This window comes from Garra rufa, chromosome 24 (genome assembly GCF_049309525.1).
Source record: "Garra rufa chromosome 24, GarRuf1.0, whole genome shotgun sequence".
NCBI lineage: Eukaryota > Metazoa > Chordata > Actinopteri > Cypriniformes > Cyprinidae > Garra > Garra rufa.
In genome coordinates this window covers 25,122,777-25,149,230 of record NC_133384.1, presented here as the reverse complement: position 1 = coordinate 25,149,230, position 26,454 = coordinate 25,122,777, and the positions used below count along the sequence as shown (strand labels likewise).

General features: G+C 35.4%; 2 protein-coding genes across 2 annotated transcripts in view; both read left to right on the top strand.

The window, feature by feature from the left end:
* Positions 1 to 840: 840 nt before the first annotated feature.
* LOC141300499 (organic solute transporter subunit alpha-like) lies at positions 841 to 16,507 on the top strand. The gene is made up of 8 exons (XM_073830788.1): positions 841 to 1,069; positions 4,623 to 4,774; positions 5,074 to 5,147; positions 5,634 to 5,792; positions 9,062 to 9,173; positions 9,518 to 9,664; positions 9,761 to 9,866; positions 15,873 to 16,507. Exons 1-8 carry the CDS (start codon positions 994 to 996, stop codon positions 16,001 to 16,003), a joined length of 957 nt encoding a protein of 318 aa, XP_073686889.1. The 5' UTR covers positions 841 to 993; the 3' UTR covers positions 16,004 to 16,507.
* Positions 16,508 to 19,517: 3,010 nt separating this feature from the next.
* LOC141300257 (pyruvate dehydrogenase (acetyl-transferring) kinase isozyme 3, mitochondrial-like) overlaps positions 19,518 to 26,454 on the top strand; it is an 18,728-nt gene continuing 11,791 nt past the window's right edge. The window contains exons 1-9 of the mRNA XM_073830579.1: positions 19,518 to 20,488; positions 22,248 to 22,389; positions 22,472 to 22,543; positions 23,842 to 24,026; positions 24,110 to 24,199; positions 24,808 to 24,885; positions 25,009 to 25,085; positions 25,221 to 25,322; positions 25,406 to 25,513. Coding sequence (XP_073686680.1) covers positions 20,386 to 20,488; positions 22,248 to 22,389; positions 22,472 to 22,543; positions 23,842 to 24,026; positions 24,110 to 24,199; positions 24,808 to 24,885; positions 25,009 to 25,085; positions 25,221 to 25,322; positions 25,406 to 25,513 — 957 coding nt within the window. The 5' untranslated portion in view covers positions 19,518 to 20,385. The remainder of the gene's footprint in view (positions 20,489 to 22,247; positions 22,390 to 22,471; positions 22,544 to 23,841; positions 24,027 to 24,109; positions 24,200 to 24,807; positions 24,886 to 25,008; positions 25,086 to 25,220; positions 25,323 to 25,405; positions 25,514 to 26,454) is intronic.

The following is a 26,454-nucleotide window of genomic DNA, read 5'->3' as shown; positions in this document are numbered from 1 at the left end:
TTTGGTCTGTCTAAAGTTAACCTAACTTGACCTAAATCCTCCTTAAAGTTAAACTCCTTAAGTTATTGTTGAAGCCTGTCCTAACACACGTGTGTCTTAGTTTTTCTTTCGATTGCAAATAGTGTGACTACTATCTGTCTGTATAAAATTCTATCCGTTCATCCATTCCCACAACAGATTTATCTGTGATTTCAGTAGAAATCAAGAAGGAAACATGCAATGGAAGCCAAAAATTCCACAACTGTGACCCTTGACCACAAAACTTAACTTAACTTAACTAGCACAGGTATATTTGTAGCAATAGCCAAAAATACATTGTATGGGTCAAAATGATCGCATTTTATTTTTAATGCTGAAAAATCATTAGGATATTAAGTGAAGATCGTGTTTCATGAAGATATTTTGTACATTTCTTACCGTAAATATGTCAAAACTTTTTGAGTAGTAATATGCATTGCTAAGAACTTCATTTGAACAACTTTAAAGGTGGTTTTCTCAATATTTAGATTTTTTTGCACCCTCAGATTATCTTTTTTTATACACTGACGTTCAATTATAGTGTCTAATATTAACACTTTTTAAGTTAATATAGATAAAATGTCTATCCTATACTTTACCCATTCATTTGATCGTATTTGGGAGTTATTCTGCTCTCGTTCCGCGCTGATATAACACCACAGACTGTAAAAAATAGTAGAACACCCATCTGAGTGTGTGAGAAAGCGAGTGTGCCGCTATTGCGCAGGCGCAGTGTAGTCGGATGAGAGCGTAGTATTTTCATTGGTCAGATCCATCAATATTTACCCCTTGCATGGGCGGCCCCTTTAACAAGTGCTGGGATTGCTAGGGAGCAGGGATTCCTTTACTAAACACCAGCCTGCCTTCTCAGTTTATTAGTTTCATGCATGCTGAAACTAACAGGTGGTAAGGACAGTGGGGTTTTGACGGATTACACTTTGCCTTGGATCTCGTAAATAAACGCTGATTGTCAAGATGGAAATGTCCAATTTCACACTTTTTGATCCGCGATGCCGACAAGAGGCTCCGTACTCTATGGATGTTATTATGCGTAAGTATCTTTAATTTGTTATTTTTACCTAAAGATGCTCCCTAATGTCAATTTACGTTAAGCTTGTTGTGTTTAGAACGGCTGTCAACCATAAAGTTGCTCGTATACCGTATAATCTTTGTTATTATTAATGTGAATAGGTGAAAATACGAACTAGCACAATTCTGCTGAGGTAATAGTATTATCTACCGTTTACTTTAGTAACAATAACTGTGGAACTGTGAAAATTATACCGAATTTTACTATTTAAATGCAAAACATAAATCAATAGTTTTCAGATGTGACCCTGGACCACAAAACTAGTCGTAAGGGTCAATGTTTTGAAATTGAGATTTGTACATAATCTCAAAGTTGAATGAATTTTCCGTTAGCTGAGATACAACTATGCAAATCAGGAATCTGAGGGGTGCACAAATTTAAAATATTAAGAAAATTGCCTTTAAAGTTGTTCACATTAAGTTCTTAGCAATGCATGTTACTAAACAAATATTAAGTTTTGATATATTTGCGGTAAGAAATTTACATCTTCATGGAACATGATCTTTACTTAATATCCTAATGATTTTTGGCATACAAGAAAAATCTATCATTTTGACCCATACAATGTATTTTTTGCTATTGCTATAAATATACCTGAGCTGGTTTTGTGGTCAAGGGTCACATATTATCTAAATAATATAGCCAACAGTCTTCAAATTGGCAAAAATAACTGTTTTCTTGAATAATGTATTTAGGTATTATTCTTAAATATTATTATTATTATTATTATTATTACTACCCCAAAAACCAGCATTTACATACATTTTTTGTCTTTTAAGATATCTTGTGGATTATTTACAGTTACTTTTGAGTTTGAAATTTGATGACCACACCTTAATTTTTCAGATAAAAGCATTGATTATTAATGGCATGCTGTGTTTTTATAAGTGACCCTGGACCACAAAACCTTAAGTAGCACCAAGTATATTTGTAGCAGTAGCCAAAAATACATTGTATGGGTCAAAATGATCGATTTTCATGTTCCATGAAAATATTTTGTCAATTTTCTACCATAAATATATCAAAACTTAATTTTTGATTAGTAATATGCATTGCTGATGCTCTCAATATTTAGATTTTTTTGCACCCGCAGATTACAGATTTTCAAATAGTTGTATCTCAGCCAAATATTGTCCTATCCTATCAAACATACATCAATAGAAAGCATATTTATTCAGCTTTCATGTGATGTATAAATCTCAATTTCTGAAAAAATGGACCCTTATGACTGGTTTTGTGGTCCAGAGACACATATGGTCATAAAAACTCATAAAGTAAAAAAAAGCCAATGAAAACCAATAGTTAATATCTTGCACTGCTTTCCTAAGAATGGATTGTCCTGTGGTTCATTGCTCCTGAACTTGAGTTCGCATAGCAGTTTTGATAATGTTGGATTGCGCTAATGTGAGTTCTTTCCATGTTGTTGCACTCAACTGTATTGCAATATATGTGTGTCAAAGCCACATTCTTGTTTTAATACTCCTCACCTTTACTCAGACTTGTAGTAGAGGAAAGGTTGATAGAGTAACATCCGTGATTGTAAACGCAAGGGTTGATTTGTCCTGAGACGAACTGTAAACATGTACAATTATGTGTTAGGCAGATGTGTTCTTTTTAAAATGGCTTACAAGAAAGTGCATGCACCCTGATTGACGAAGGCTTTTGGAGGGCAGCTGGGAAATGGTTAAGTTAGGTAACATCACATCAGTTAACAGAATAAAATGACAGGCACCTGGTTTGTGTAAAAAAAAAAAAGTGTCATTAAAATGTTTGTGTAATAAGCGATGTAATCGAAAATGGCTTCAGCATGCATGGGCTGGTATGGATTGACGTCCCACACACAGCACAGCATATGGGGTTGCAAGGTTGTGAAACCGTTATTCCTGAAATTCCCAATTAACACTGGATTTTTCCAGTGTACTTGAGTCTGACTGAAAACACATGGATAGTTAGGAAGTGATTTATAAGGTTTCAAAGAGAAACACATTTTGTTTCTATAAGTCTAGAATTGATTATTTCAGTGTTTTCATTGTACTAAAAGTAGTAAAATAAAATTATTACATTTATTACTTCTGGTAAATTGGGACAACTAAGCTTAAAATATTATTTGTACATTTATTTACAATTTCTATATTGAATTAGTTTTATTTTTATATTTTTGTACATTATTTACAGTCATTTGATGGCCATACCCATATTTATTCAGGTAAAGGTATTGTTTGATAAATAGATAGCATGCTGTGTTTTTTTTATATGGTAATAAAAATACTCAAAGGAGAAGGTTATGATGGTTATAAAACATTTTGGGAAGCTATAAAATAGGAATCTATAGTGTTGACCTTTTATGTCACATGCCTGGAACAGATTTTATTATTGTTTTAATTATTTCAAATAATTATTTTAATTTTAGTAATTTTTATGTTATTTTTTTTTTAAATACATATACAATATTTTAATAGCTTGTTTAGTTTTAGTTGGCAATACCAACACTGTTTCTGAAAGAATGTGATCGCTTTGAATAAGGGAAAAAAAATTTTATTGATTAATTGGTGAAAAATGCCAGGTTTGATGTCAATAATTCCATATCACATGATATAATTGCCACATTTAATATATGCATTATGTATAATGCAAGAATGCGATGTAATATAATAAATTACTTTATGAATACACTACCAGTCAAAAGTTTTTGAACAGGAAGATTTTTAATATTTTTTTAAAATAAGTCTGTTCTGCTCACCAAACCTGCATTTATTTGATCCAGAGTACAGCAAAAACAGTCAAATTTTGAAATATTTTTACTATTTAATGTAACTGCTTTTTATTTAAATATATTTGAAAATCTAAGTTATTCCTGTGATTTCAAAGCTGAATTTTTAGAATTATTATTCCAGTTACATGATCCTTCGGATATCATTTTAATATGATATAATGCTGCTCAAAAAACATTTATTTTTATTATGTTGAAAACAGCTGAGTAGATTTTTTTTTTTTTTTCAGATTTAATTGATCTGAAATAGAAATATTTTGCAACATTATATCACTTTTGATTCAATGGTATAGTGTATAATGTTACAAAAAGTGTTTTTATTTCAGATAAATGTTAATCTTTGGATCTTTCTAGTCATCAAAGAATCCTGAAAACTCATCTGTATTAAATATTGATAATTATAATGATAAATGTTTCTTGAACAGCAAATAAGCATATTAGAATGATTTCTAAAGGATCATGTGACATGTAAGACTGGAGTAATGATGCTGGAAAGTAAGCTTTGATCAAAGGAATAAATAAATAGTTTTAAATATTTTTAAGTAAAAATATTTCACACTATTACTGCCTTTTAATCAAATAAATGCAGGCTTGGTGAGCAGAAGAGACTTCTGTTCAAAAACATTTGACTGGTAGTGTAGTTTTAAAAAGTTCTTTAAAATAGTTAAGATAATGCTAAACAAGTGCAGTATGACAATGATCCAGCCATGTGAATTTTCTGATAGTGATGTTTGTGTTCTTCAGAGTTGGATATCTTTGGCATTGTCATTTTCTCTTTGCTGACATTCATGGCCACAGTGTCCATGCTGGTTTTCATTGAAGAATGCATCTACATCTATAAGAAAGTACCTCCAAATAAGAAAAGCGTGATCATTTGGGTAACTGGAGCAGCACCGGTGAGTATCAGTCAAAACAGTATCAGTCAAACAGTCCTTTTTATCTGCTCTATTATTCATCTTATCGCTTTCACCCCCTCCCTATTCTTCTGTTATGTTACAATCTGTTATTTGAAAACAGTTTCTTAATAATTCATCACTCCTAATTAGAACTGACATGTCAAATATGAACTTTATCTGTATCCCACCCAGACAGTAACCGAGGTAATGGTACGGTTAGTCATCATTTCTGGATGAGTGATTATGAGTCTCAAGTTCATCTTCCTGCAAGGTATTATATCTATCTTTATCGTTTTCAGGTCATTGCTACCACGTCTTGTTTGGGCATGTGGGTTCCAAGGGCTACAATGTTCGCTGATATGACATCAACCACGTGAGTTCACTTTTAACACTCTGTACTTTGTAGTGCACACTCAGTGTGGAATGCATGAGATCTAAATCAAAATCAAGTTCAATTAAGATATTTTGTCAATTTTCTACTGTAAATATATCAAAACTTAATTTTTGATTAGTAATATGCATTGCTAAGAACTTCATTTGGACAACTTTAAAGGCGATTTTCACAAAATTTGGATTATTTTTTGCACCCTCAGATTCCAGATTTTCAAATAGTTGTATCTCGGCTAAATATTGTCCTGTCCTAACAAACCATACATCAGTGGAAGGCTTATTCATTTCTTTGAAAATTTGACCCTTATGACTGGTTTTGTGGATTTGGGTCACAAATGTAATTCAGTAGCAGTCAAGCATTGTTTTCACTCTTCAAAAATGACTTTTCTGTCACAGATAACTCTGTAATGGAATTTGTGAATTTGTGGGTGTGTGAAACAAATGAACATATTTCTGACTTAATTGGCAGATACTTCGCAATTGTGGTCTTCAAGTTCCTGATTCTCATGATTGAAGAGGTCGGAGGAGACAATGCATTTCTCAGTCGCTCAAAGAATAAGTCGTTGAAAATCAGCACAGGACCTTGCTGCTGCTGCTGCCCGTGTCTGCCAGACGTCCCCATCACACGGTGAGCAAACCTTAAAGTGTGCTTGTTATATCCCATCAGACCCAAGAAGATTTTAAAGGGAACACTGGGTGTTAAGTAGGGGTGGTACGGTTCACAAAACCCACGGTTCGGTTCGTATCACGGTTTTAGGGTCACGGTTTTCGGTTCTGTACGGTTCTTGTTTTTACTTTTCATTTTAATCTTTAACACTCCAGAAGTTTACTTTGGCATATGAAATGTAGCTTGATTATCCACAATTTAGGATACATTATTAAAAAAAAAAGTTATATCATGTAATCATGCGCAAACTGATTTGGACTTGACTTTAAGCACATTATTGAGACCATCTCTGAGGAAAGCTAGGGGAGATTTGATACAGCAATAGAGAAGACATTGATGACATGCTTTTCATTTATTGGCAAAAACAGGACAATGTGTATCTCTCCAGGAATTTGTGTGCCTTTTTAGCACATAAAGATTGAACTGAAGAATTAACTTGCATGTCTACCAACACACTGGCGTGATGTCTTCTCAGATGAACTGAAAAATGAAGATGAAATCATGAAATCCAAAATGTTCCCACACACCTGACCTGGCTAAGGGGCCGTTCACATGAAGCGTCTTTTGTGCACTCAAGTTCGTTATTTCAAATGTAGACGCGCGGTATGCGCGCTCGTAATGAAAGCGTTTTTTCCAGGCGCGTCCGCGCCGCATCAAGGTAAAAACATCTCAACTTTTCAAAATTCCGCAAGCTCACCGCAGGCCATGTGACATGAACCAACCAATCAGCTTCATCCTTTCCTTTAATAAAATTGAAAGCACAGCCAAGTTGGATGAACAGCGTATCATAGCTGGCGCATCCTCCAACTCCGGGCAGCCTTACTTATCTCTCCCACTTGCCATTTCTACACGTGACGTAACCTGCAGCACTCAACTTTTACTGTCTGTATGTCTACACACACCTCTTATTTCGCACAAAAAGGACACTCACGAGGCTACATTGCGCATGCGTTGAACCGTTGAACCGTGCGACGCACACACGCACCGAACCCGTTCTAATGAACTGCCTTGACTACTTTAGTAATTTCCATGTCATTGGTTTTTGGTTTTGGAGTATTTGGCACAAGGACTGCATTTAAAGTCGCTGGAGGTTTTCAGCTGGGATTAATACTTTGCTTTCTGCAGATCCGTCAAATTCTTCCAAACTGACTGAATTAATAATTTCTTTTTGAACTTTGCCTTATACACAGAGAATATCATTAATTGCTAAAAGATTTATACTCATGGAAATTACTGAAGTAGTCAAACCTGTTCCCTGAAAGGGTTTGTCCCAATACTTTTGGCAATATAGTGTATTTTGGACTATACCCTGCTGAAAAAAAACCCAGCTAAAACCAGTCTAGTCTGGTTAGTTGATCGTAGCTGGTTTAGGCTGGAAGTAGCTAGTTTTTGCTGGTTTCCCAGCCTAACCAGCTAAAACCAGGCTGGTTGACCAGCTGAAACCAGCTTAGGCAGGTTTTAGCTGTTTTTTGACTAGGGTAGGAGGGTGCCATTATTTCAATGACGTGAAATGGTTGCATCCGCTACTGCCGCTATCTGTTGCAGTTTTTACTTCAAAATCTGTTGCATTTTTACTCTAAACTCTAAAAAAAAAATACTGATATGATGCCACATTGTGCAGCTTTTGGTTGTACTTTTCAGTTGAAGGGCAAGAAGAAAAGCGATGTAAGTCTTCACTGCTTTCCTAGCGATAAGAAGAGGAGTAAAGAATGGGAAGATGTCTGTGGATAAATAAAACTTCCTAAAGACCTGCATCTTTGTTCTCTCTACTTCAGCCCTGATGCCTTAGAGGCTTTAGTAGACCACAGCTACTGAAAGAACTTACAAACAGCAGAGACAAGAAATGCTAAATGCCATTCTGGCGGGATGTAAACATTTCAGTGCTTTTCATGATGCCGCAGCCACTAAAAAAGTTTCTCAGCATGGATTTCAACCGCTATCCGGTGGCGTTTAGACTCCTTGTGTGGAAAAATCAATGATACAGCATTTGGTTTAAGCCTACACTTATATCCAATGCTACCTCTAAACTCTCTCAGTAGCTGTGGTCATCGTATCAGTATTTAATTATCAGAGTTTGTATTCAAAACTGTGTTGTGGTAAAAACAGCAACAGGACTGATACCAGTATGTTATCAGTATGTAGTCCCTAATAAAATATGTATTAAACAATGTGGATTTCTTAAATAATAGAAGTCTTTCATGGGTTTTCTACTACATATTTCAGTAATAGACATGATTTACATTATATTAAAGAGTGACTTCACCCCAAAATGAAAATTTTGTCATTAATCACTCACCCCCCTTGTCGTTCCAAAAAGCTTTGTTCTGTATTCTCTTAGCTTCGGAAAATTATGGTTAAACTACTGATGACAGATGGACAATTTTGACAATGTCTTTCATACTTTTCTGGCCCTTGACAGTGTTATTTATTTGGCAGTCAATGGGACAGCCACAAAGCTCCCAGTTTTCATCCAAAATATCTTAAATTGTGTTCCGAAGATGAATGAAGCTTTTATGGGTTTGGAACGACATGGGGATAAGTGATTAATGACAAAAAAATTAATTTTAGGGTGTCATAATACCCAAATGAACAGCCTAAACAGTAGTCTGTATCCACCTTTTTCTTCAAAGTGAAAGTAAGCCTATGGGTGAGACTTCTGGTTCATTATCTTCTATAGGGAAATAACAAGAATAACAACGTGCAGTAAATGGTAAAACTGTTAACACTACAAACCACTCTGTTCCTAAGTAATAAAACATTAATACATAATATAGTAAGACACACCAAATTGCAATATTAAGCAGCAAAACGAGGTGATTTGGAAGCCAGATCTATAAAATTTACAGAAGGAAAAAGGTGGATAGAAATAAATGAATTATTAACTAAATTACAAACATTCTGAAACTGACATCTGAAGTTTGCAATTAATTGCACATATCTTTGACTGGATGTCAGCAGGATGAATGCACCTCTGGCCATTCAACTCTTCTGCAAACATGCGTTTTTTATCATGCTTAGTGCATAACCTAAAATGGGCACCTCAGGGCATTGCACCCTTTGCTATCTGGAAGAAAGGAGCAGTCTGCGGCTCCTGGAATCATTAGCTTTAAATCAGTGTTATGTAAGACGTCCATTATCAAACTTAATGTAAACAATTGATTGTGAAACCTATGGGCAAGTGAAATCAAAATAGTTGCATTTTCTTCAAATATTGTGCTTTGTTTTTTCAGACGATCTCTGTTCATATTGAAATTGGGGTCCTACCAGTTTGCGTTGCTGAAATTTGTCTTAACCATCCTTTCTATAGTCCTCTGGACAAATGGGAACTTCAGCTTAGCTGAGGTAGGTATCCACCTTTCTCTTCAAGGCAGAAGTATGCCTATGGGTGGGACTTCCAGCTCATTATCTGCTATAGGGAAATAATGAGAAGAAAAACAATGTGCAGTAAATGGTAAAACTGTTTGCACTACAAACCATTGTGTTCAGTAATAAGATAACACGTTAAAATAATATGATAAGACACAACATTGTGCAATATCAAGCAGCAAAACAATTTGTACAGCTAAATAATAGCTAGAGTAGGATAAGCCTGGAAGCCACACCTGTGAAATGTACAAAACTCCACGCCCATTCTTACACTATTATTATTTATGTTATAGTACAGTGTCTCTTTCTCTGGTCTGTAGGTTTCAGCCAATGGCGCCGCCCTATGGATAAACTGCTCTATAGGCGTTATCATGATTATCGCCCTTTGGCCTGTTGCAATCATGTTCATGCATGTGCGAGTGGCATTACGCACCCTTAAAATAATCCCTAAATATGCCATGTATCAGGTTTGTGTGTTTTTTTTTTTATTCTTGCCATTTTAAAACATCCTTGGTGTTTAGTATTGCTGGAATTAATGATTCAACAATTATATCTGCCTGTAGTTGGTGCTGATTCTCAGCCAGCTGCAAACTGCTATCATCAACATACTGGCAATGAATGGCACAATTGCCTGCGCGCCACCCTACCCGTCCCAGGCCCGTGGATACTGTGAGTACCATCATGTGGCAGAATGTAACATAACAATCCTGTTAAATTATCATAGTATTCATCAAAATGAAAATTACCCTATGATTTACTCACCCTCCAGCTATCTTAGGTGTAAATGACTTTCTTCTTTTAGACAAATACAATAAGAGTTATATTAAAAAATGTCCTGGCTCTTCCAAGCATTATAATGGCAGTGAATGGGTGTTGAAATTTCAACAAGTCCAATAGAGTGCATTCTCCATCATAAAAATCAATCCACACAGCTCTGGGCAGTTAATAAAGGCCTTCTAAAGTGAATCGATGCACTTGTGTAAGAAAAATATCCATATTTATAAATTATAACTAATTTATAAATGTAATCTTATAACTTGTAACTGTATGCTAAAGTGACATTCCAGCAGATGAGGAGAGAGCAAAAAAAAAAAAACAGTTATGAATTGGAAGTACAAAACGTGGATTTGTAAAGAAAAATGTTGGAGGATTTCATTATAAGCCGAGAGGAGACTGGGTTTCCTGTGCTGTAAAGTGAGTGCGCATACAACAGTGAGCGAAAGCTAGAGATTACAGTTTATAAAGTTTTAAATATGGATATTTTTCTTACACAAATGCATCAGTTTACTTCAGAAGGTCTTTATTAGCTGTGTGGAGTACTTTTTATGATGGATGGATGCACTTTATTTTGCTTCAAAATCTCAAAACCCATTCACTGCCATTTTAACGTTTGGAAGAGCCAGTACATATTTTAATATAACTCTGATTGTATTTGTCTGACAAAAGAAAGTCATATACGCCTAGAATGGCTTGAGGGAGGTGTATATGACTTTCTTCTTTCAGACGAAAACAATCAGCGTTATATTAAAAAATGCTCTTGCACTTCCAAGCTTCATAATGACAGTGAATGGGTGTTACGATTTTGAAGTCCAAAAAACTGCATATAAACATCATAAAAAGTGCTCCATGCATCTCAGGGGGTTAATAAAGGCCTTCTGAAGCAAATCAATGTGTTTGTGGGCTATATGAAAAATATTAATATTTTAAAAATTTATATTGGAAAGTAGATAATAAAGTGATAAACACAGAAGTGCATAGGAGAGAGTAAAACAAAACACCAGTTATGAATTAGAAGTACAAAACTAGGTGTCGTGACCTTCCAGCACGCCGGGGAATCACAGTCGACGCGTGTTCCTTTTACTCCATTATTTATTAGCAATGGTTTGTTGATACAACATTAAAAACGAGACTCAACACAGTTCCCCTCACGGTCTCAAAACTGTGTCCCTTTCCCCATAGGCCACACCCCTCTCCCGTGACCATGGCTTAAAAACACCAATACAGCGGGTACAACCCCCTCATTAACCAATAAGAGATAACAAATGCACAAACATAACACATTACCTCACAGGCTCGTACACTCCGGCCCCTAATTGGCCTAAAGGGGCAATTATTAAATGTTCATTCAAGAGCCTGAAAAATGTCCATCATTCGCAAAAGTTCATAGACAGAGATTTAAGGCCAATCTCAGATCATAAGTTGTCCATTAAAAGACACAGCTTAGTGATAGGTCTTTCCACAGTACCATTCTTTGTTTTGACTTGAACTCGACGAACAATCCCTTTCTTATCTGGATAGATATTCACAATTCGTCCCATAAGCCATGAATTTCGCGGAGCTGTATCATCGATGATCAACACTATGTCTCCTTGCTTGATAGTCTTCTTTATTATGTTCCACTTCTGTCTTTCTTGCATCAGTGGAAGGTACTCTTTAGTCCAACGTTTCCAAAAAAGATCAGCCATATACTGTATCTGTCTCCATCTCCTTTTAGCATAAATGTCATTTTCATCAAAAACACCAGGGGGCAAAGAAACTTGGCCTTTTAGTAACAGAAGATGGTTAGGAGTTAAGGCTTCTGGATCTTTGACATCTTCGGAGACTACTGTAATAGGTCGGTCGTTGAGAATGAACTCGATTTCACAGAGTAATGTGATCAAACCCTCATCATCCAAAGTCTGTTGTCCGATGGTTGAGTAAAGCATCCTTTTTATAAGACGAATGAGTCTTTCCCATGCACCACCATGATGGGAGCCATATGGAGGATTAAAAGTCCATTTAATGCCAGCATCTAGTATTGAATTCTGGATCTTGCAAGTATTGAGTTGAGCCAATGCCCTTTTTAACTCTCGTTCGGCTCCTATAAAATTTGTTCCATTGTCGGAGACTATTTCCTTAACTTGTCCTCTTCGACAGATAAATCTCCGTAAAGCCGAGATACAGGAGTTGGTATCCAGTGAAATCACTACTTCAAGATGCACTGCTCTGCTTATGAGGCACGTAAAAATGGCTCCATATCTTTTTGCTAGATTACGTCCTCTTCTTACCTGTATGGGTCCAAAATAATCCAGTCCCACATGCGTAAAAGGGGGTAAGTCCGGTGTAATGCGACATATAGGAAGATCTCCCATCTTCTGGTGCATGGCAGAAGAATTCCATCGCCGGCATAACACACATTCACGAATAATTCTTCTTGCAGCGGAATTTGCCTTGATAATCCAATATTTCTGTCGAAGTGTAGACAATATTTGGCTCCTTCCACAATGACCCACCTTAGAATGAATATGATTCAAGAGTAATTTTGACAACTGACAATCCCTGGGGAGAATGGCAGGATGTAAGATTTCTTCAGGCATGGCAAGCTTGCTTAACCTTCCTCCGACTCTTAATATACCGTCCCTAAAGACTGGATCTAACTTGTAGATCTTACTATTCCTTTTAACAAATTTTCCTGTCTTCAGAGAGGCTATTTCATCATCAAAGAAGCATTGTTGGGTATAAATCACAAGAGCCTTCTCCGCATATTCAAGATCTGTCAAGGATAAGGTTTGTGATCCAAGTTGTTTTTTGTACTTGGACATCAAATTATCCACTTGCTGTTGATGGACTTGACCATTCTTTATAGAGACGGACAACAAAATTTCCTTTCTCCTTTTACTCAGAAGTCCCAAGACAAATTTGAACTTCAAAATCCATGCAGTCATCCTCTTCAGACGATCCCAGGATGAGAACCTTTCAATAAAACCGATGAGGAAATCCTCATTCTGTATAACAGTCGAAGTGAATGTAACAACAGTTTTCTTGAGTTCAGGATCGTTGTCCTCCATGGTATATGATTCATGATTAAAATTTGGCCAATTGATTTCAGGCTCTCTCAAAAAATCTGGACCTTTAAACCATCGTTCTCTACTGCAAAAAGCTTTAGCTGCTACTCCTCGCGAAGCATCATCTGCAGGATTAAGAGCTGTCTGCACATATTTCCATTGGGATTTTTGTGAGAGATCTCGTATGATGCTCACTCGATTTGCCACATAGGTCTGAAACCTTCTGTTGTCATTGTAAATATACTTAAGTACAGAAGTGCTATCGGTCCAGAAAATTGAGTGTTGTATTGGCAACTCAAGTTCTTGTTTCAGCATTCGGTCCATACGGACTGCAAGAACAGCGGCAGCAAGTTCCAACCTTGGAATAGTGATGGTTCTGAGAGGAGCAACCCTCGCCTTGCCCATTACGAGAGCTGTATGAATGCATCCTTCCTCGTTAATGAGCCTAAGATAGCTGGCTGTGCCAAAACCAACCTCACTGGCATCACAAAAGTGATGCAGCTGTACACTTGAAGATTCTTCAAACCCTTTAGGTTTAAGACATCTATCTATATTGAAGTCTGACAATTTCACAAGCTCACTCAACCAATTATTCCACTGCTGTGCAAAACTAGTTGGGATATCTCCATCCCATCCAAGATTCCTTCGACACAGCTCTTGAACTATTCTTTTAGCTGGAAGAGTCAATGGTGCAAGAAACCCAAACGGATCAAAAATTGAATTGACTATTGACAAGATGTTTCTTCTACTAGTTGGATGATGCGATTTTGGATTAATTCTGAAGAAGAAAGTGTCGGCTTCCATGTCCCATTGTATGCCAAGTGCTCTTTCCATAGGCAATTTATCCTTCTCGAGGTCTAGTATTTTAAGATCTTGGATTCGGTCCTCCTCTGGTATAGTAGCAAGAACTGATCGACTACTGCTGGCCCATTTTGTTAATTTAAATCCAGCAGTTGCACATGTTGTTCGGAGCCCATGTACCAGATCCACAGCCAATTTCTCATTCCGCACAGATTTTAGACAATCATCAACATAAAAGTTGTTTCGAATGGTGCTAAGCACTTCAGCATCTACCTTCCCTTCATTATCATCAGCAGTCCTTTTAAGAGCGAAGTTCGCACAACTTGGCGATGAAACGGCCCCGAAGAGATGTACAGTCATTCTATACTCAGCTAACGGATAATTTGTGTTCCCATCAGGCCACCACAAAAATCTTAGGAAATCTTTATCCTCTTTTGGTACTTTGACTTGATGGAACATTCCCTCAATGTCTGCCATAACCGCCACAGTCTCCTGACGGAATCTGAGAAGTACACCCAGAAGCGTATTCATAAGGTCTGGGCCTTGCAACAGCTCAGAATTCAAAGAAGTGCCCTGAAAGGTAGAAGTACAATCAAAGACCACACGGATCTTTCCTTTTTTCTTATGGTAGATTCCATGGTGTGGAATGTACCACAATCTTCCATCCCTTCTATGAAGCTCCTTATCAGGGACCTTTTCAGCATAGCCCTTCTTAAGGATATCATTCATAAAGACCTTATAATCTCTCAAGAATGTTTCATCCTTCCTAAATCTTCTAAGAAGGCTAAGAATTCTTTGCTCAGCAACTTCTCTATTATTCGGCAGGTTAACATCATCTTTTCTAAAGGGGAGTCGTAGCTTATAATGACCATCTTGCATCTCAATAGAATCATTTGCAATGGACAAAAACTGCTTATCCTCAAAAGAAAGTTCCTTCTTTTCACCATACATCCGTTCTGAGAACTCTTGGTTGTATTGATCAATCAATAAACTCTCCAATCTGGCCACCGAAATTCTATTAGAAGTGACATATGATTGACCACAATACGTATTTGAGCTATTGCTCAAAGGACCATTAATAAGCCATCCCAGACAAGTTTGAACTGCATAAGGTCCATCCGCTTGGCTGTTAATGACCTTCAAAGGCTCCATTGCTTTAGGAACATTGACTCCTATCAAAAGATCCACCTCGGCCTCAATGGAGTCTAACCGGACATCATTCAAGTAGGGCCATCTTCTGATATCATCCTGCTTTGGTATGTTTTCTTGACTCACAGGGATAGAATTTTGAGTAAAAACTTCAGGCAATTCTATAAAACTGCCAGGGTGTGGCCTATGGGGAAAGGGACACAGTTCCCCTCACGGTCTCAAAACTGTGTCCCTTTCCCCATAGGCCACACCCCTCTCCCGTGACCATGGCTTAAAAACACCAATACAGCGGGTACAACCCCCTCATTAACCAATAAGAGATAACAAATGCACAAACATAACACATTACCTCACAGGCTCGTACACTAGGATTTGTAAAGAAAAATGTCTGAGGATTTTGATATAAGCCAAAAGGAGTTTTTTATTTGCTGTAAACAAAACTTGTTTCTTGCAAGACTGTCATATTCTCACCGGAGCTTACATTATGCCTATATCGTCTGCTGTAACGTCACTTTCTCATGAACGAGTGTAAGTCAGTTAACGGAAGCTAGAGATTACAGTTTATAAAGTTTTAAATATGTATATTTTTCTTATACAAGTGCAATGCTTCGCTGCAGAAGGCCTTTATTATCCCTAGAGCTGTGTGGAGTACTTTTTATCATGTTTGGATGCAGGCAGTTTTTTGGACTTCAAAGTCTGAACACCCATTCACTGCCATTATAAAGCTTGAAAGAGCCAGAACATTTTTTAATATAAATCAGATTGTATTCGTCTGAAAGAAGAAAGTTATATACATCTAGGATGGCTTGAGGGTGAGTAAAACATGAGGTAAATAATTTTAATTTTGGGGTGAATTGTCCCTTTAATGGTTCCTAAAAACACCCTCAATTTCTTTTCACAGTGATGAGTCAGCAGCTGTTGATTGTGGAGATGTTCATCATCACATTAGTGACCCGTGTTTTATATAGACGGCAGTATGACCCCATACCAGATCTGGATGATGTTGATGAGACAAAGGCTGTCCTTACCTAAAAAAAACCCATCAATACTGCCTGAGATGAACAGACTGTTGCGTGTGATTGAGATTTTGTTATACAAGCCTGGTTTGTTGAAAAAAAGTAATTTGTAAACAATGACGGTCATTAGCTTGGTATTTTCTATACATGTGTACTAGTATCTAATATTTTGCCATATATTTTGTTTTTTATGGACGTTGCTGCAAGTTATTAGGCTGCAGAATTTGACTGTAGAGTCCATGGCTTTGAGGGCCCTGATATTGATGTTTACTCTTTGGGTGCGTCAATCTGGGGAATCACAGCTACAAAGGATTAGTAGATCTTGTGAGTCATGGTGCACATTCCTGATGAACTGAGATAACGTCATTTCTATGGCTTGATGGCAGGCTACAAAAGACTTTTGGAATTGTATAAAGGTCAGGATTCATTTATGTTGCTAAATTGTATGGTCTTATAGTACTATTGTACTATAAAACCTGTCTTCCTACTTCCTACCTTTGAATACATATTTTTCCAATAATCATGTCATTTGTTTAATGATGTTAAACTAAAACTATTAAAATAGGTAACTGAAATAAAGGTGAAATAACTGGATAAAAAAAAATGAAATGATAAATAAAAAATGAAATAATATAAAATAATGCTATGTGATGATAATAAAATGACAAAAGCAAAATGTCACTAAACAAAATGACTAAACTTAAAATGAATCTGAAAACATAACAGCTAACTTAGAATATACTTAAAACTAATACTGAAATAACAGTGTTATCTGCACACAACTGAGAAGCAACACAATACACGCATTTGCAACCATACCATCATGGGCCCGTTTCAGAAAGGAGGTTAAGTGAAAACTCTGAGTATGTCAACCCTGAAATAAGGGAAACTCTGGGTTTTCCGTTTCAGAATGGGAGGTTTAACAAACCTGAGAAACCAGGGTAAGTCAAGCCTGTTTCTGAAAGAGAGGTAACTTATACTCAGAGTCAGTTACCTTGGTAACTTACTCTGTGAATCAAACCTGGTCAGGAGCAGGTTTTCTTCGGTAAACCCAGAGTTTCTTTCGGTCTCCTCCCCCTTTTTAAAGTGTAAGTGATGTTTAAATACATCATTCATTCATTTATGCTTCAAAAATGCTTTTCTTAGTGAGTGTTTTGGAATGATAAATAAAAATAAATTTAAATAAATAAATAAATTGATAAATTTAGTGCATTTTACTTAAAACAAGAAAAATAATCTTAATGCAAATGGAAACAAGATTATTTTTCTTACCCAATTGGCAGATAATATGCAAAATAAGAAAAATACACTTACAAAGATTAAATAAACACCTTTTAAAAAAATTAAATTATTGAAATAAAGTGCAAAAATAGTAATTTACAGAGATTTTCATTAAAGGTTTTACAGAAAGAAAAAACAGATTTTTTCCTTGTTTCAATTGGGATATATTACTTTAATTTTATGGTTTTTGTTTGGCAGCCGTAGCTGCCAGTCGTTTAACCGTTTTTTTTTTTTTTTTTACAGTGTAAAACCCTTATTTGACAGATTTTACCTAGATTTTTACAATGAAAGCACTAAATGTTCTACAGAGAAACACTGTTAATTTACAAATCATTACAATAAAAAAAAAAAACGTTCAATAAAGTGTCAAAGCATGCTCAAGGTGAAAAATAAACAGTTTTATTTAAAAGACAAAATACAAAGTCTGCACAAATGCCATATTAAATTTACATTTTACATTTAAGCTCTTTTTTTAAGAAATACAGCACAATTACATTTAAAATACTGTGATGATGAAGAACATGGAACAGTTTAATCAAAATGTTTAATTAAGTATATAAGACAACTTCACGTCCAGAGAAAATATTTCCTGATAATTCACTCACCCCCATGTAATCCAAGATGTTCATGTCTTTCTTTCTTCAAATCAAAAACAAATTAAAGTTTTTGAGGAAAACATTCCAGGATTTTTCTCCATATAGTGGACTTCAATGAGAGCCAATGGGTTTCAATACAGCTTTCAAAGGGCTTTACAAGTTTCCAGTGACCCTTATTCCTTGGCTGGGATCATGTAGAGCCCTTTGAAGCTGCATTGAAACTGAAATTTGGCCCGTTAGCTCCCATCGAAATATGGAGAAAAATCCTGGAATTCCTCAAAAACCTTTTTGACAGAAAAAAGAAAGACATTTTTCTTAGAAATGTATCTTGATTTAAGAATCTTTAGATTTTTTTTAAATTGGAACAACAAGACAATAATACTAAGTAAGAAAAGCATTTTTTAGGTGCATTAATTTATTGCACATATTTTCATAATGCAGACACTGTCAAAGTGCCAAAAAAAAATTTAAAAAATTAAATAAAATAAAATAAATAAATAAATAAATTATATATATAACCACCACCACAGCCATCTTTTTTTTCCCTAAATGCACAAATGCAACTTTTATTCTTTTTCATGTTGGATTTTAACATTCTTCCAGTACTTCCATCTCCTCTTCATCTGAGCCTTCTTGCTGTTGGCTGAGTAGGCGTCAAATGTTCATTTCATTAATCTAATTAAGAAATGCAACTGTTTGGATTAGAGAACATTTAATTATGTGAAAAGAGCATTAGACTATGTGGAAAAAGCTGCTGCAAATTGAAATAGACACAGAATTATATTTTAATGTCAAATATTAGTAAAATCATGTAGCCTACACCCATCAACCCTTTATGCTTAAAGCTTTACCTGGTTGAATTATGTTTTTATACTTCATGTTTAGCTGTTTCATTCTTCTTATTTTTTTATTTTATTTAATTTTATTTAATTTTATTTTTTTGCCTGTGGGATACCATGAAAATGAATAGTTCATTAACTTATTGTTCTGTCAGTTTTTACCTTTGATATTCTAATTATTAATAATTAAATTATTCTATTCTTAATAATTATTAAGAATTAAAGTTAAGCATTGGCTCGAAGTATGCAGAGGTCTTTTTGGCGGGAGCTGTTGCCATGGTGAATCATAATTTCGGAGCTCTATTGATCAGGGCTTTTCATAGTCATGGTGCAAGCACTAAACTCAGAGTCAACCTACTCAGAGTAGATTAAACTAACTTAGTTCAGCTGTTCTGAAACCAAAAACTCAGAGTTTCCCATCTCAGGGTAAGTCAATTCAGAGTTCAAGTTTAAACTCAGAGTTGGTTGAACCTCCTTATTGAAACAGGCCCCATGTGGCGGAATGTAACATAACAAAAGTCGTGCTCAATTATAATAGAACAAATGACTTAAAGGGACAGTACACCCAAAAATGAAAATTACCTCATGATTTACTCCCCCTCAAGCCAACCTTGGTGTATATGGTCTTTCTTCTTTCAGATAAATACAATTGGAGTTATATTAAAAATGTCCTGGCTGCTCCATGCTTTATAATGGCAGTGAATGGGTGTTGAGATTTTGAAGTCTAATAAAGTGCATCCATCCATCATAAAAAGTGCTCCACATGGCTCTGAGAGGTTAATAAAGGCACCCTAAAGTAAATTGACGTGTTTGTGTAAGAAAAATATCAGCGTGTACACGAGAGTGGCATTTTAGCAGACGACGGACGTGACACACAGTGGAGAGAACAAAACAAAACACGGTCACAAATTAGAAGTACCAAATGTAGATTTGTGAAGAGAAATGTCGGAGGATTTAGATATAAGCCAGGAGGAGATTGGTTTTCCTTTGCTGTAAACAAAGGAAAAGCAGACTTTCTTTACAAACGTACAAACTTTGGCTTTTTTCATGCTCAACTTTTCAGTCGGTCAGACTGGGAGACCAGGTAAACCATTCTAAACCAGTTAAGACCACCAGACCCTTAGGCTGGTTTATTTATTAATTCAGTAATTTATATGCAAACTGATGTTCCTGTTTCCAAAAATTGAAAGTTGTCAGTGTGGGTCACAGAATTAATAATTAACATGGAGCTTTAAATGTTGGTTTTGCAGGAAGATATAGCCTATACAAAATGTAAACAACATAAAAGACATTAAAAAAAAACTCAGAACCGCTGTTCTGCAACCTAACATCCCACAGAGGCGTTTCATTTAGGTAACTGGATGGACCAATTACAAAGCACAGTCTTTTTTTCCGTGTTCCTCTTAGCCAATCACAACACTCGCTGGTTAAAATCAGTTCGGTTGTGTGTTGGCTCTTGTGTACGTGCTGTTTAGCGCAACGGTGGCCGTGCGGGATAACACAAGGAATACATATTTAGCGTTCTGTTATAGAAATAATATGAAACGGAGGTGAATTTTCGGATTCGGATGATGCGGTCAGCTCTACTCTTTGGACGCTCCCTGCCATGATTCCAATATAAAGATTTTTCTTTTTCTCATAAACAGCTTCTGGCCTCAGTCGGTTCACATTTTTCCCTCACAATGAGACTGTACGCATTTCTTCTGAAGGACCATTTTCCAAAGATAGAATATTATTCACGGTTTTCACCATCGCCCCTGTCAATAAAACAGTTTCTGGAATTCGGTAAGTGCGAGCGCATCCATCACGTGAATACTGACAGTCACTGACTGACAGCTGCACTTGTTACTTTTGATGCAGCATGATTATATTGATTGCCTCATAAATTAAGTATGTTTTATAAACCCTCATTGTTTTAGTGTACGTTTAGTGTTCAAATCCGACGATTGTACAAATGTAAACAAGAACTTTGTTCATTTGGGAAGGAAAACGTTAACAGGACGTTTCAGTCCTGTGTTATTGAGGAAATTGCTTATGTCAGCATGACAGTAATTTCCAAAGTCAACATTTAAAGATGTTGTTTATACTCAGAAATTGTTGAAATAGCAGTTACACATTCATTGATGCTATATTTGTGACCTTGGTACACAAAACCAGTCATAAGGGTAAATTATTTAAATTGAATAAGCTTTTAATTGATGGGATAGGACAATATTTGGCCGAGATAAAACTATTTGAAAATCTGGAGTGCAAAAAATCTAAATATTGAGAAAAAGTTGTCCAAATAAAGTTCTTAGCAATGCATATTACTAATAAAAAAGTTTTTTGATATATTTACGGTAGGAAATTTACGAAATATCTTCATGGAACATGATCTTTACTTAATATCCCTTTGATTTTTGGCATAAAAGAAAAATCGATCATTTTGACCCATACAATGTATTTTTGGCTATTGCTTGGTTTTGTGGTCCAGGGTCACATATTCTAATATTACTGTAACATGCACATGAAATAACTGTCTGTTAATCTAACTGTACTTTAATAAGAGGGAGAGGCTCTTTATGTAAATGCAATATGAAGTGTGTTATATGAACACTATGTAGGCTACACCTAGGTGACGTCAAACGCAACAGCTCGTCCTAAATCATATGACTGTGGAAAAATAACAGGTTTTTATGAATTAAAATTTTTGGGTGAACAGTCCATCAAGTAAAAAGGGACAAAAGGGACTGTCATAAAGGCATGAGTCAGAAGAAGAGCTTATGCAACAAGGCTAATTATGATATTAGTTACAATCTTAAATAAATTATAGGGATAGTTGAACCTGCTTGTGATGCTTCAGCAGGAAACATATTGGTGTGCTCTGAAGGCCTACAACAAGTGGGTATTTGCTAAATACAGTTGAGGTCAACAGTTTACATACACCTTGCAGAATCTGCAAAATGTTAATTATTTGACCGTAATTAAAAATGTTTTTTATTTAATACTGACCTGAGATATTTCACAAAAGACGTTTACATGTAATGCACAAGAGAAAATAATACTTTTTAAAAAAAATGACCCCATTTAAAAGTTTACATACACTTGATTCTTAATACTATGTTGTTACCTGAATGATCCACAGCTGTGTTTTTTTTTGTTGTTGTTTTGTTTAGTGATAGTTGTTCAAGAGTCCCTTGTTTGTCCTAAAAAATTTTAAAATGCCTGCTGTTCTTCAGAAAAATCCTTCAGGTCCCACAAATTCTTGGTTTTTCTGCATTTTTGTGTATTTGAACCCTTTCTAACAATGACAATTTGAGATCCATCTTCTCACACTAGAGACAACTGAGGAACTCATATGCAACTATTACAGAAGGTTCAGACACTCACTGATCCTTCAAAGAGAAAAAAACAATGCATTAAGAGCCAAGGGTGTAAACTTTTGAACAGGTGTCTCGGGTTTCACTTATGGATGATAAAGCATTTTTCACTACTTTCCCATCATTAATCACTGACAGCCCCTCCTGTTTTCTCAGTTGTTTGTTTCTGCTTGCTGGATTTTCAGGTAGGGATAATGCATGTGAGAAAACATCTTACATGTTCCTGCGGAAGGAGCTGCCGGTGCGTCTGGCTAACACTATGAGAGAGGTCAATCTGCTGCCAGACAGGCTCCTCAGTCAACCTTCAGTCAAACTGGTGCAGAAATGGTGAGTATAAATGAGTTGAAAATGGAGGACGTCAGATACACGTGCTTCATTGAAGCCTGAGCCGTGTCAAATCTCTCCACAGGTACATGCAAAGTTTTTTCGAGCTGCTAGAGTTTGAGAACAGGAAGCCAGAAGACCCACATGCCCTGAATGAGTAAGTAGGATTTTTTATGTTTTTTTTTTTTTTTTTTTTGCTTTTTGTAAGCCATCTAGATGGTCTTGTTCTGCAGGCAGTTGCACTGCATGCTATTATATTTTCACGCGAGGTGAATTCAGGCCAAAGTTGAGCACAGAGGAATCAGATAGTGACTGAAAGCTGCCCTGACAGTGGAAAAGAACAAATATGCATGCTGGGTCAGCGAAAAACAAAGGAAGTATCCTACTCGCATGCCTTTTCTACGTACAATGGCATTTATTATTCATACTAAATATTTTTAATGACTTGAATAACTACAAACTAGAGCAAAGATTTGGGTTTACTTACAGTTTGCTCTAGGTCAGTGTTAGAAATTTCCTCTATTTTTACATTTAGATTAACTTTGTCATTATCTAATGCTCACTTAAAGTTTTAATATTACAACATATATTTAATATGTTATAATATATAATACATAATATACCAGTCAAAAGTTTTTGAACTGTAAGATTTTTTTATGTTTTAATGTTGCTCACCAATCCTGTGTTTATATAAAACAGTAAAATTCTGAAATGTTTTTACTATTTGAAATAACTGTTTTCTATTTGAATATATTTTAAAATGTAATTTATTCCTGTGATTTCAAAGTTGAATTTTTAGCATCAATACTCCAGTTACATGATCCTTCAGAAATCATTCTAATATTTTGAATTGCTTCTCAAAAAACATTTATTACTATTATTATTATTATGTTGAAAACAGCAGAGTAGATTTTTTTCAGGTTACTTTGATGAATAGAAAGTTCAGAAGGACAGCATTTATTAGAAATAGAAATCTTTTGCAACATTATAAATGTCTTTATCATCACTTTTGATAAATTTAAAGCATCCTTGCTAAATAAAAGTACTAATTTCTACCATTTCTAAAGACTGGAGTAATGATGCTGTAAATTTAGCTTTGATCACAGGAATAAATTCCATTTTAAAATATATTCAAATAGAAAACAGTTATTTTAAATAGTAAAAATATTTCACAATAATAATGCTTTTGCTGCATTTTGAATCAAATAAATGCAGGCTTGGTTAGCAGAAGAGACTTCTTAAAAAAAACATCAAAAATCTTACTGTTCAAAAACTTTTGACTGGTTGTGTAATATAATATAATATGATAAATATATAGAATTTTATTATAGACCATAATATTAAAGTAATAACCAACGTATCAATCTCACATAGAATTTTCAATATTGTAATATATTTTAAAATATTTTTATACAAAAATAATTAACTTTTTTTAACCTATCAATGTTTTTCTAGCTTTCTGGAGACTCTAATAGAGATCAGGAACAGACATAATGATGTGGTCCCGACTATGGCCCAGGGTGTGATCGAATATAAAGAGAAGTTTGGTTTCGATCCATTCGCCAGCTCCAACATCCAGTACTTTTTGGACCGCTTCTACACCAACCGAATCTCCTTTCGCATGCTCATCAACCAGCACAGTATGTGATGCTAAAAAAACACTACTCACTGGTCCATAGATTTTCATCGAGTTTTATCGCAATTGCTTTTCTCTTTATTACAGCTCTCCTTTTTGGCAATGACATCAACCCAGCCCATCCAAAACACATTGGCAGTATTGATCCCAACTGCAATGTTGCTGAGGTGGTGACTGGTAAGAGTTTTTATTTTTTGTTCTGTCACAAACAGAAACATTGAAAAGTTTGGGGGTGTGTAAGATTTTTATTTATTTACTTTTTTTTAATTAATTTTTTTAATGTATATTTTTATTCAGGGTGCACACATTATCCAAAGTGACATGTATAATGTTTAAAAAGATGTATATTTTAAAATAAATGCTCTTGTTTTGAACCTTTATATTTATCAAAGAACATTCAAAAATGTGTCACAAAAATATTAAGCAGCACATTTTCAACATTGATAATAATAAATGTTTCTTGAGCACCAAATCAGCATATTAGAATGATTTCTGAAGGATCATTTGACCCAAAAGCCTGGAGTAATGATGCTGAAAATTCAGCTTTGCATCACAGGAATAAATTACATTTCAAAATATATTCAAACAGAAACCATTTATTTTAAATTGTAATAATATTTCACAATATTACTGATTTTATTGTATTTTGATCAAATAAATGCAGCTTTGTGAGCATAAGAGAGTGCTTTCAAAACAATCCTACCAACTCCAAACTTTTGAATGGCAGTGAATGAAAAATATCCTGGATTTTGTGCTTCACTGATTCAGCATGATTTTGTTTTCAGATGCATACGAGACTGCCAAGATGGTATGTGAGCAATATTATTCAGCTGCCCCTGAACTCAAAATAGAGGAATTCAATGGTACAAGTCCTTCTTATTCTCTCAAATCTCAATATATAATGTTTCTTTCAGAGTTACTTCATGTCCAATTCATTTAATACTTCCAGAGCTCCAAAATGTTACAATATGTTGCTTTTTATGCAGCAAAGGCTCCTCAAAAACCCATCCAGGCTGTGTACGTTCCCTCACACCTGTTTCACATGCTGTTTGAATTGTTTAAGGTACAGATACATCTTAAATTTGTTATATCAAGTACTGGCATGTGTTACGCAATGTAATAATTAGCAGTCCTTATCTTTTGTGTTTTTCCCAAGGCTCTGACGTATTGCTGTAACAGCTTGTGTTTGTGTTTTCAGAACGCGATGCGGGCCACCAATGAGCTCCACGAGGGCAGTAAGGAGGGTCTTCCTCTTATAAAAGCAAAAGTGACCCTGGGGAAGGAAGATCTCTCTGTGAAGGTCAGTTTGTGAATCAGTGTCCTTTGCAAACACCTACGCATGGCATTGCCTTGATCCTAAACTTTTTGTGGCTTTTATCATAGATCAGTGATAGGGGAGGGGGTGTGGCTTTACGGAAGATTGACAGGCTGTTCAACTACACCTACTCGACTGCACCAACACCCAGTCTGGACTCCAAACGAGTGCCATTGGTAAGGAAGTGTGGATACAGTATTTATAAAGCAAGCTAACAAACAAAAATCATGCTGTCGTCACTTAGTCACCCTCATGTGGCTGGAAAACCACTAGTATGACTTTATATGAATGTGGATCATTAAAAGACTTGTTTAGCAGTATGTTAAAGGAATAGTTTATCCAAATATGAAAATTCTGTCATGTCACCGTCATGTTGTTCCAAACCCGTAAGACCTTCAAAACACAAATTAAGATATTTTTGATGAACTCCTAGAGCTTTCTGACCCTGCATAGACAGCAATGCAACTGACACTTTCAAGGCCCAGAAAGATAGTAAGGACATTGTTAAAATAGTCCATGTGACATCAGAGGTTCAACCAAAATGTTATGAAGCTACGAAAATACTGTGTACAAAGAAAACTAAAATAACAACTTTGTATGTGTTGTGGACATACAAAATAACATGCACTAACAATTACTTTACAGTTTTCTGAGGCCAGATAGACTCAAATTTAAGTTATTTGCTAATGTATTATACTAAAATATTTTGATGAAACTTAAAATTTCATGAAACCTGTCAAGAATGTTTTTTTTGTCCCCCAGTATTTTTTGAAGAGGCAATTCAGTAATGCAGTACAATACACTACCAGATTTTTAGTTTTTTTAAAGAAGTCTTTTTTAAAGAAGTTTTTTAAAAGCCTGCATTTATTTGATCCAAAAAACAGCAAAAGCAGTAATATTGTATATTTTTACTATTTAAAATAACTGCTTTCTATTTGAATATATTTTAAAATGTAATTTATTCCTGTGACCAATTTTAAATTTTCAGCGTCATTACTCCAGTCTTCATTGTCACACAATCCTTCAGAAATCATGCTGATTTGCTGTTCAAGAAACATTTTTTTATTATCAATATTTAAAACTGTTGAGTAAATTTTTTCAGGATTCTTTGATAAAT